This window comes from Pipra filicauda, unplaced genomic scaffold (genome assembly GCF_003945595.2).
Source record: "Pipra filicauda isolate LSUMZ 115617 unplaced genomic scaffold, ASM394559v2 scaffold80_size11013439_pilon, whole genome shotgun sequence".
Taxonomy (NCBI): domain Eukaryota; kingdom Metazoa; phylum Chordata; class Aves; order Passeriformes; family Pipridae; genus Pipra; species Pipra filicauda.
In genome coordinates this window covers 885,389-897,493 of record NW_024104987.1, presented here as the reverse complement: position 1 = coordinate 897,493, position 12,105 = coordinate 885,389, and the positions used below count along the sequence as shown (strand labels likewise).

The following is a 12,105-nucleotide window of genomic DNA, read 5'->3' as shown; positions in this document are numbered from 1 at the left end:
AACACACTTGGAACTGCTGCCTTCACTGGCTACTTTATAAGCACTTCTTCAGCTCATGGCTGAATTACCACTGTCACTCAGTACCCCAGATATCCACAGACACTTCCTATTTACTTGCTCTGGGAACCCTGTGCATCTCCTCGGTCTGACAGGGAGTGACACCACCAGTGGCCGGTGACCTCAGCTCCAAAGGTGCCCTTGGAGATGAAAGGGGATCGTGTGTGACCGACTGTCCTTAAGATTAAAAACTACACACTCGAGCGGGTTGATCCATTGTCACAGCAAAGCAGCCACTGCCTTCAAACCACCCTCAGATGCAGAGAAAACCAAACTGGTGTTCCCTTGTCCCTGCCAATCATTTCCTAAAAATAATGAAAAATAATAGAAAGCAAATCTTTTACTTCTATGATCTTTCTTTATACAACATGCAAAAGAATCAGTAGGCATTTTCCAGACGTTATTCTCCATTTGATCTGTGACAACAGGTTTCCTCCTCACCTCAGCCCAGCTCTGCTTTGCATTCGTACCGGCTTCTCCCAGTCGCTCCACCGCATTCCCACTCCTGTCTAGCACTGCCTTGAAAAGGTGTCGGTCTTCCCAGGCACTGACTGACTTCAGCTTCAGATCTTCCTTGCAAGCTATTCTTTCAAATCATTCCTAGACGGCACTCTCAGATCTTTAGGGAGTCAATAACACCGGATACACACGGCGCGTTTGATCAGGAGTCGCTGTCTCACTCCAGTGGAATCCCTGAGCCACAGCCAACTACTTCACAGTCAAACAACTTCTCAAAAGAGGAATTTTCCTAAGCTTACAGGAGTGAGTAGGAGAAAATGATCAAGATCAAGCCCATGAATTCCAGTGAAGCGTCAGGAACATGAAGATGGAGATGCTGGTTGTGTTTGGGAGGCACACAGTACAGAACGCTGGCCCCTGGCTTTAAATTCCATCCTGCTGCTGTGCCACAGAGAAAGGGAGAGGTCCCTGAGGGAACAAACCATGCTGCAGCCTCTGCTCCTGCTTGAGGCTTCATCAGGCTACAGGGAAGTCAAGTAGAGGGAGAGCCAGGAACACAGGGCTCACCCAGACATGGAGAAGGGTGGCCTGACCCAACCCATGACTGTTCCCACAGTAATTACACTGATTACACCTCACTCCCATCCCCTGCCCAACAAGAGCTGCTCTGGCTGTAGGTCACCCTGCCACAGCACAGCAAGGATAAATCAATAAATACAAACCCAGAAATAAAAATCCTAGTGAGGGTGTCACTGGCAGAACCACTGGGACAATAAGATAAAAAGGAATTCTTCAGCCCCCGGGCCCATCTGTCACCTATTGCACCCATCCCATATCATGGCTTTGCATTAGAGAACGTCACTAACACAAACCTGGGTTTAAGTAATTAATTAGATAATTCATTGAAAGAGGCACCTACAGTACCTTCTTTAGAGAACAGAGGAACAAGACACACGTCATGGGTTTATCAAATTTACTGGCAAGGCCAGTGAAAGCTACGAGTCACAGAAGGATCAATAACCCCCTCAGCTGCCCGTGGCCTCGCTACGCCAACAGTCACCTCTGGAAGCAGCCAAGGGTGGAGATCAGCACAGCAGAGAGCCAATTAAAACAACACCTCAGAGAGGCAAACACAGCCAATCCCCCCAAACTTCCCAGAAAACCAACACAACCCACGGAGCCAGAACTGAAACTCCGAGGAAGCTGCTGCCCTCGGACTTCTGTCTACACACAGGCAGAGAGAAGAAACAGAAGAACCAGAAAAGCATTAATGAAGCATTTCTGAGACATCCACACAACCTCCAGCTACTGAAACACCCCCAATGCCAGGCCAAGCAGGGGTGGTTGGCAGCAGAGACATTTCCCAGTTGTCACCACGACCGAATTCCGGTGACATCTGCCACGCTTGAGAGAGGAGAAGAAAAGCCTCGCAGAGTGACACATTTTTAACTAAAGTATGCAATCTGCAACATATCTGTGTATATCTTTAAAGGGTTTTTTTTTTTCTCTGCCTGCTATTCATAGACCTTTCAAATTTCCCCACACATGCTGGAGGGCAGGGGGTAACTACCCACCACAAGGCAGATGCTGATTTTCAGTAGCAATAATTGCCTGACTCCTCTGCAAATCCCAACTGCTCAGCAGCACCAGCCCCCAGGACTGCCCCGGCCGCCCAGACAGAAAAAGCAGCAGGTTATATATAGGTAAATTCCTCTCACTGCATTTTCAAATGGAGAGACACAGATACAGCTAGCTTCTGACATTCCATTTGCTAATGGTGTTCATTTCACAGATCTCAGCTGAAGGGAGAATATTCACAGGATGAGAAAGCGAATGGCCGAGTTGAGGATTTCGGTGTTTCCCGCTGGCGTACAAAGGTCAGATCTTTCTCTTTCAAAGTCTGTGCCCAGTTGTGCTCTCAGAGCTGTTAATCAAAGTCCTTTCTGCTCTGACATAAAACATTTGCGGACACAGTGCAGCCTCCCACCCCCATCCAATCAATACCCAACACCTCAGTTCAAACAGATCCCTGTTCTAGGGGAGGGAAGACACAAACCCAGGAGTGAGCAGACACTGCTCAGGGCTGACAGTTCCAGGAGAGCCTGGGGTTGGGTTTGGTTTGGTTTGACAGGCAGCAGGGGCCACTGCTCCCACACAATTCCCACACCTCACAGGGCTGCAATCACCACTGGCAGGAACTACTGAACCAGGATGGGCTTCAACCACTGACCCAGGAGAGAGACCCACACCATCACCAGCTCTCAGGAGCAGCTGGGGGGCTCAGCCTGGAGAAAAGGAGGCTCAGGGGGGACCTTCTCGCTCTCTGCAACTATGTGACTGGAAGGGGGTCGGGCTCTGCTCTCAGGGAACAAGGGACAGGATGACAGGAAACAGCCTCAAGTTGTGCCAGGGGAGGATTAGACTGGATAACACCAAAAAGAAATTCAGAATTTACAACAGAAAGAGTTGTAAAGCACTGGCAGAGGCTGCCCAGGGTAGGGGTGGAGTCACCATCCCTGGAAGTATTGAAAAAACACGTGGATGTGGCACTTGAGGACGTGGTTTCATGGTGAACATGGTGGTGGTCCTGGTTGACGGTTGGACTTGATGAGCTTTAAGGTCTTTTCCAACCTTAATGATTCCATGATTCTGTGATTTCAGCTCCCAAGAAAGACCAAACCAGTCTTAGAAGAGGGGGGAAAATGAGCCACCAGTGCTCCAGGATCAACCAGCAGCCCAAACATGGCCATTCAGTGCCTGGGAAGCTTCTGTGCACTGAAACAACGATCTCAAGCTGAAATGATGTGCACAAACCCACACCACCACCATCCTTCAGTAATTCCCTTCAACACACGGAACATTAGAGCCACAGAATCCCACACTGGTCTGGGTTGGAAGGGACCTTAAAGCTAATCCCATTTCACCCTCTGCCATGGGCAGGGACACCTTCCACTAGCCCGGGTTGCTCCAAGCCCCGTCCAACCTGGCCTTGGACACTCCCAGGGATTTACTGTGCAGGCAGGTAAACTCTCCTTGTCTGAATTAAGCACATTTGTATGCAGTTCTGCTTTAATCTGCATGTCCAGAGAAACCTAATTGTGTATTCCTCTTCTCATAAAAACAGGATTTAATTCTCACTCAGCAAGTTACGAGGCAGCAGGAAAAAAAATGTTGAAGTAAAACTATTACAATCAGCTTTGTTGCTCTCTGCTTATCTTAGAAATCAATATAAATACAGTAATTCCTAATTTAAATATTCAGAATTTAATAGCAACTTGTCAGTAAAACCTGGTGTACTTGGGAGTGTTTTCATTTAAATCAAGTTACATGCTTTGGTTGCTACCGAGGCTGAGATTTAATTCAATACACAAAGCATAACTCCAACCCTCTTGTGTTAAAAATATTCTTTAAATAAATAATAGATCAAAGCAGTGTCACTTTGATGGCATATGCAGTCCATGGAAGGGGGAGAGCTAGGATTAAATGTTTTCAGAGCAGCCCTCGTGGAGAAGGGGTGGGGGACACCAGTGAATGCTCACTTATTTTCTCCAGATTTACCACTCATTACTCTGCTGATTCGATTCTCCCACTTATCAGAGTTCTGCCTTCCAAAGAACCTTCAACTTCATAAAAACTCTGAGGTTTTTAGAGCAACAAAGCAGGATGAAAAGAAGAGTCATTCCTTCCCAAATCTTAGTGAATCATTTCCTATAACTATAGCAGAGCTCGGATCACTCCCCAGGACTCCTCGATGAATAAGGCAAAAATCTGCCACTGCTCATGGTTTTCATGATTCACGGGGACATGACAGATTTACCTGAAACTTGGACAAACAGAGACTTGGTTTGGTTGACCTTTGAGAATTTCTTCATTTAGAGACAGGCTGGTGTGTTTAACGACAGGTGATGGGTCCCAACCCAAGCTGTGACAAGTTCATTTATCAAATTCAAAACAACGGAACGTTCTCCTCACTCAGCTCACAGCCAGAGCTACATCCTCTTCCAGCAGCACCCGGGGACAAGAGCACACCTGGGGTCCATCAGCCCTGGCCTGTGGGGAAGGGGGCGAGAGACAGAGCACCAGGGGAATGGGACAGACCCTCAGCCACCGACACAGCTGCACAGCGTCCGGATCCGTGGGATCAGCGCCCGGAAACAAGGAAAGAGGAAGAGAGGAAACTTTCTGAGGACAGCCACAACAAGGAATAATTAATCAATGGTGCCAGAGAGCATAACAAACAGCTCAGGGAGAGGGAGAACCAGAAAGGGGGAATGAACGGCAGTCACTTTCCAGGCGTTACTTTGTGTCTGCCTTCACACCACCCTTCCCAACTGCTTCCCATCGAACTCCCACAAATCCCAGGTCCTGGGTTTTTATCCAGGTGCCTCATTCCCTGGACAAACCTGTCACACTCTCATTGCCATTTCCAGCTGGGCTGTGGGAAAGCAGCAGCATGAGCGAGCTGCCTTCCACCTCCTGCTCATGGACCACAAGATTACATTTCATGAATTATTTTGCAGGATTAACCAAACTCGAGTTGGCTGGGGGGAAATATTTAACAAACATCCCCATGCAGCGTTCCAAACCCTCATCCTCAGAGCCCTTCCTTGCCCAGATGAGGTTCTACCTTTGTTATCTCACATCAAATGCTCAGCAGACAGCCAGTGACAGCTAAGGAGGGGAATGAAAGACATGAAAAATAACTCCTAAGATTTAAAAGTAATGAGGTAGAGCATTCTCAAATCAGCTGCTTCTCCTCTCTCACGTGTCTTTATGTGCTTTCTCTATCTTCCTATGCACCTGTTCTTAAACAAAAAATAATGATACACAACGGCAAGTTTGTCCAAAGGATCCCTGATCCAGCTGCCCAGATACAAATGACACCTGAGCAGCACCACCGACCCCGGGGTAAAGTCATTTGGCTCAAGCTGACAGTGAAAAAAGAAGGACTAAAGAGAAAATTTTGGATTTGCTTTTATTTTCTTCTCTTACAGGAAGCAGACTCGGTGTCGTGGAGTGACCCAGGGCCTGACCTCGCTGAGTCGTTCCTGCAGCAGCGATGTCGTGACAGGCACAACATTCACAGCACAGGAGAGTCTGGGAGGAGGACACTGCAGCTCCAGGGGGTCAGGAAGCAGGAGCTGGGCTGTGGTGATCACTAACCACTGCTCTCTTCATCAGAAACATTCTCTCTGGCCATAACAAGCACGTGAAATGTTTAACACCAACCACGGAGAAGCTGCTCCTCACCCCCTGCACTTGTGCTGCTGCTGCACAACCTATTGATCACCTTGACCCAGCCAAAGTCATTCCCAAATTAGAAAGAGACAACTTTGCAGATCAGGAAATAAGTGAACAGGAAGCTTCCCAGGAAGGCAGAGGGATCACTAAAATAGACAAGCAAGCTCATCACACCTCCACAGTCTACTAGAGAAAGTCTCTTCTTTGCCAAAACCCTTTAGAGCAGAAAGAGCACACACGTGGTGTCTGTGCCTCCCTTAAATCGCACCCAAAACACTCAGTTCAACCCGGGAATGATCTGCCAAGTCACATTTTCAGTACATGATTCTCCTCAGGGAAATGACTCTGGTTCAGCCAGAGCCTTCCCAGAACTTCTGAGAACTATAACCACCCCTCTAGGAACACTGAGACAGGGACAGCATCCCTGTGCCTGATCATAACGCCTCTGGAAAGAAATTACAGCATGGAACTTCAACAAGTTATTCCACAGCATTACAAGAGGAATCATAAACATAACGGAAACTTGGTCACCACAAAAATTCACAAATATCTATAAACACAAAGTTATGTGCAAAACAACTTTGGGAGCCAGGCAATCCCACAACCCAAAGCGGATTCCAAGAACTGAATGACTGGAGATGGTTATCTGTGACATTTCTTAAGTGTTTTGTTTGCTTTTTACTTAAACATTGAAGTTGGGACACAGACACAACAGAGGATTCCAGACCCAGCTGGGATCTTTCTTTGTCTCTCTTGGTTTTGTGAGTTTAACACAGAGCATGTCTCCAATCACAGGGAAGCTCCCAATGTAATACAACAAGAGCTTCATCTCATAACGATTTCCTGCCTCCAAATTCCCATAATCTCAGTTTCCACACACACAAACGCACCTTCATTTTATATTCCACACAACATGCTGGCGGCAAGCTCCAAACCCACGAAGTTCCCGTGCAACTTCACCTCCAGAGAGCTGTAACTGCTCAACCTACTGCACCTGGAGCCTCCCCATTCACCTGCAGAGCTCCTGCACACCTCGTTCATTTTACTGACTTTCCCAAAAAGCACCAAGTGCCCAAATTTCCTTGAAAGAGCTTAAACGATGGAGCTGCTCTAAGAGCGCGAGTACCACGAGCATCAATTCAGTGCTTCTGCTCCTTCTGCATGTCTGCTTCCCCTAATTCCACATGACTGGGACACAAACTATGGGATCAACACGCAGAGTTTCATCTGAAAACAGACCCCTGCTGCAGCCCAGCGGCCCTCTGGGCTCTCACCGCTCCCTTTCCACCACTCTCCCCACTCCTGCTCCTCCAAACCCCACCGCGCCCGGGAGCATTACCCGGTCCTTCATCCTCCAGCTCTGGGCCAAAGACTTGGAGCCTTCGATCTTCTCGCAGTGCCTCTTCTTCATGAAGGCCAGGGGCAGGTTCCAGTCCGTCAGGTCGGACTCATCCTCCTCGCCGAGCCCCAGCAGAGGCGACTGCAGCATCTCGGACTCCATCGGCGGGGCGGCTCCGGGCGGCACGTGCGCGGCGATGTCCAGCCCGGCACCCAGCGGGGCCAGGGGTCCCTCCGCCGGGAGGGGGACGACGGGCCGAGGGCGGCGGGAGGCGGCGCTCCGCAGGCAAGGGCGGGCCCGGGGGTCGCAGCGCCGTCACCTGGCGCGGGCAGCGGCCCCGGCCGGGCTCGGCGGCGGCGCGGCCCGGGGAGCACCGAGGGGCCGGCACCGGGCCCGGGGCCTCCCTCACGCCTCTACCCCCGCGGGCCCCGCGCTCCCTGCGGCGGGCGGCGCGTCCGGCCCATGGCGGCCCCTGGCACTCCGGCGGGCCGAGAGCGGCTCGGCAGCTGCGCGGCGGGGGCGGCGGCGGCGGCGGGACGCGCGCCCCGGGCCCGGCAAGCGCGGCTCGGCTCAGCACCGCGCCACGGGGGCGGCCATCTTGCCCGGCCCACAATGCCCCGCGCTACGGGCCGCCGCGAGGGACACGCCGGGCCTCGGGGCCGCCGCGTTGTCATGGGGACCGCGCGTTGCCATGGGGACCGCGCGGGATCATAGAATCCCAGGATCACTGAGGTTGGAAAAGACCTCCGGGATCATGGAGTCCAACCTGTGCCCCGATCCCCACCTTGTCACCCAGCCCAGAGCACCGAGTGTGTTCTTTGGACACCTCGAGGGATGGGGACTCCACCACCTCCCTGGGCACCACCTTCCAGTGCCTGAGAACCATTTCCATGAAGAAATTCCTCCTGATGTCCAACCTGAATCTTCCCTGTCACAGTTGGAGGCCGTTCCCTCTCCTCCTGTCCCTTGTTCCCTGGAGCAGAGCCCGACCCCCCCCGGCTCCCCCCTCCTGTCAGGGGGTTACAGAGCCAGAAGGTCCCCCCTGAGCCTCCTTTTCTCCAGGCTGAGCCCCCCCAGCTCCCTCAGCTGCTCCTGCTGCTCCAGCCCCTTCCCAGCCCCCTTCCCTTCCCTGGACACACTCCAGCCCCTCAATGTCCTTCTTGTCATGAGGAGCCCAGAACTGGACACAGCACTCAAGGGGTCACAGCAGTGCCGGCACAGATGGACAGTCACTGCCCTGCTCCTGTGGCCACACTATGGCTGGTACAGCCCAGGTGCCATTGGCTTTCTTGCCCACCTGGGCTCAATACTGACCCCTGGGGTCAAGTTCATTGATACCTTCAGGATGTCAAAAAATGAATACACAAAAAAAATCAGCACAACTTGGGTTTCCATCCCTTGGGGCAGCACAGGACCGACAGCACCTCACACCCATCCACCTGGACCAACTGTCCTACAGTTACAGTTCTGATGGGCTTCACCTTAAATCAAGACAAAAATCAATCCCTGATGCCAAGCTGCTGGTTCAGAGCAGTGGGACCCTTGCACTGGTGTGTCCCCAAGCACACCCAGGCGCAGGTACCAGTCCAACAATGCCCATTCTTGGACCTCACTTTGCTTTGGGTTGCGTGGTCATTTCTACTGGGACAAAAAAGCAGGACAGTGGTGAAACTGGGCAACAGCCCCCAGCAGAGCATTGCCTGATTCATGTGCACTCCGTATAGGAGGAAAGGCAGGTGCAGTATTTTAGGGAGAGATCCTCCTTGCTATCAGACTGAAGATTAATGAATATCAAATATTGCTGCTAATGAAGTTCCTCAGTGTTTGCTCCCAGCAGTAATCAAGCCCCACTACATTCACATCTGCAATATTTGAATGTGTAAAAATGATTTCAAAGGAGAAATCAAAGAATACATGTGTAATTTGATTTACAGAACCATTAATCTTCATTAATGCTTTCCGTGTGTTTACGCTCATGGAATATTTTAAATGCAAAGACCTTTCTTTACAGTATATTGGAATATAACATTTCTTGGGGAGGCCAACGTTTGCTCCTTCCCTTTCCTGATGGAGCTGATTCATTGCCTCACGGTGCTTTGTGCTGATGACTGATCATAACTGCATGATTGTTATCGGGATGAATTGCCAGGGTGTGGAAAATGCTTATGGTTGTGTTTCTGCTAACCTTTAATGAATTCCTCAAAGGCAGCTACACAAAATCATAGAATCGTGGAATCCTGGAATGCTTTGGGTGGGGAGGGACCTCAAAGATCGTCCAGCTCCAGCACTCTGCCATGGAAGGGTTGGGAGTAACAAGCCCAACACGCCACCTGAAAAAATCCCAGGCTCTGGAGCAGCCGGGGCAGCTAATCCAGTGCCACGGGGCTGCACAGATGGACCCTAATCCCGGCTCCCGGCAGCTTTAGGGAGCGTGTGCCAGGCCCGGCGCCTGCCCTGCCCGAACGTGCTGCTGGGCAGCCTCAGAGCTGCTGCCAGAAATCCCTGTGAAGGACACAGCTGGCAGCGGGCACAGCTCACATCTGCCCCGCTCCCTGCATGGCCTGGAGGTGATTAGTTCAGACAAGGACTGCTTTCAGTCACCCAGGCAAAGTCCACAGCCTGTGCTGGAAGAGCCGTGTTCCCTCATCCCTGTGCACCCACGTCCTTCCCTGTCACTGCAGGGACTCCTCTGAACGGCCACCCTGCTCCCCTGAGGCTCCCGACCTTCATCCCACCCACACCAGCATCACTGCTGGTCACCTGACCAGGGCTCGGGGGGAATTGGGATGGGGAAGTGGGCATGGAAGACTTGGCCGAGCAGAGCCAAAGTGATTCCTTGCCTGTGGGGATGGGAACCGTGAGCAGGCCTCCCCCTCAGCTCTGAGTGCCTCAGCCCTGCCCTGCCATGCTCCCATGAGCTCAGACGTGCTTCCCAGGAGGATCTCAGTCTAGACCTGCAGCTCTCCACTGTTCCTGCTGTGATCCACCTTCTCCTGTTTAATTGCATCCTTTCTCAGCACCGCTGGCCAGGATTCCCTGCTGCCAGCTGCTCCATACCAAAGGCAGCATGTGGTCCCTGCTGCTGCCATCAGGACCCCAATTTCCATGCAAAGTCAACCCTCTGGCCCCAGGTTCTGGGCAGAATAACATATTAAACTGACCCCTAGTTCCTAGGGAATGCAGGGAGTGGAAACACCATGTTGGGTAAGGCACAGTAAGTGATGCCCTAAACCCAAAATGCAGAAGGATTATCTTCCAAAAACACACTTGGACACATTCTCCCACCTGTTACTCTTTTTAATGAAAAATCCTCCTATCTCAGGCTCTGCCAATGTCCTTTGTTTTGTCTTATTCAGCCACCTAATTCTAATTCCACTTTTGGGCAGGAAGAAACAAAGATATGGAAAGGAGAATGTTACTCATAAATATCGAGAGATCTTATCTCTCAGTTTCATTAGGCAAATTCATGGCCACCAAATGAATCAAAGTCAGATGCCAAGGTCTGTGCCCTGAGCCAAAGGACCACCTTTTCCCAGGCTTTAGGGGCAGGTGTTTGCCTCCCTGCATGTGCAGGTGACCACATTCCCTCCCCACATGCAGCCTCTCAGCCCAGCACTGTTTGCACAGCCATGGCTGTGGTTGTTTTAGGCATTTACGGGTCCCAACAACAGGGTTGGTTTTAACACTTCAGTGAGGGGAGCTTTATAGCCTAAAGACAGTAGGTAAAATATTTATTAGGAAGAATATCTATTTTTAAGTAAGTCTGATTTCAGTTCTATTATTTATGCATGTGCAGCACACAGACTTCCTTCCACACAGTAAATGTGAATCAAAGACTTGGGGCCGGGAACTGAAGCCTGGGGAGGGCGGGATCGGGAGGCAGGTGAGAAGGGGGCGGGTGGTGTTATGTGCCAAATCCAATACAAATCAAAACATGATTCATAAAATTGACTCTTCATCTCGTAAAAGAATCCCAGTGACCTCCTCTGCGAGACAGAACAGACGCGTCTATTCCTGGCGCTGCCGCGCTCTTCCCAACCCGCTTCCTCTAAATGCGGGTGGGCGGGGAAGCGTGTGCTCACACGGGCACTGCCCTGGCTCCGGGAGAAGCAGCACTTGGAGCATTAAACCTGCCGGGTGGGGCTTCACGGGACACCCTCCTGTCCACCTGCCAGAGGCACTCCCGGGTAAGGTGAGCAACTCCTGCTGCAACTCCGGCTTTACAGAAATTGTCCCCAGTATCCAACCTAAACCTCCCCTGGCACAACTCGAGGCCATTTCCTCTCATCCTGTTCCTTGTTCCCTGGGAGTAGAGCCCGATTCCCGCCTGGCTCCACCCTCCCGTCAGAAGCTGGAGAGAGAGAGAAGGTCCCCCCGAGTCTCCTTTTCTCACACCGGTTGTTCTGCAGTGCCCCAGCCCCCGATGTGATGTGCTGTTATGAGCACAGTCAAACTGCCTTAAAAATATCAGAGACATAAAATGGGTGCAAAGCAGCGTCTTAATCAGCAGCATTCATTGGGAATATAATAGGGATTCGTTTTCTCTTCTCACATTGAAAAGGCCAGAATAAATACTGGGTCAAAAATGTCTCCTCGCCCTTTTAGTGGAGGAAATACTTGGGCAGGAGGGGAAATTTTTCACCAAGTAAGAAGACAGAGGGAGCGAGAAGAGGTGATACAGCCACTGGAAGCAGAAAATTTGGGAGTTCTCTTTTCTCTTTACCTCCACTAAACTAAAAAAGGGCTACTTGATGAATCAGTAGCTGTAGAGTTTAGTTAATGAGTGTATTTGACATCCTTGGATACCAGGCAGTGCACAAGTTAGAAGTCATTTAGACCGTGAAGCAACTGCCGCGTTTCCCTCCAAAGGCGACTTCAGTTCACCACAAACGTAAAGATTTCTGTGTTCCTGCTGGCACAGGGGAGACTTAAATGACCCCTCTGAAGACTGACAAAAATTGGCTGCTTAATGGAGCTGTTTTTCTCATAAAGCCTGAGTGAGGCTGCAC

The 12,105-nt window shown here is 50.9% G+C and overlaps 1 protein-coding gene across 4 annotated transcripts in view; it reads right to left on the bottom strand.

Moving 5' to 3' along the window:
* Positions 1-7,676, bottom strand: part of RPTOR (regulatory associated protein of MTOR complex 1) — a 105,246-nt gene extending 97,570 nt beyond the window's left edge. For 2 of the 4 annotated variants that reach the window (XM_027725347.2, XM_027725350.2), the window contains exon 1: positions 7,097-7,674. In XM_027725347.2, coding sequence (XP_027581148.1) covers positions 7,097-7,258 — 162 coding nt within the window. In that variant the 5' untranslated portion in view covers positions 7,259-7,674. Of the gene's footprint in view, positions 1-7,096 lie in introns of all 4 variants that reach the window. The other 2 variants (XM_027725348.2, XM_027725349.2) reach the window with 2 other exon arrangements.
* Positions 7,677-12,105: the final 4,429 nt, after the last annotated feature.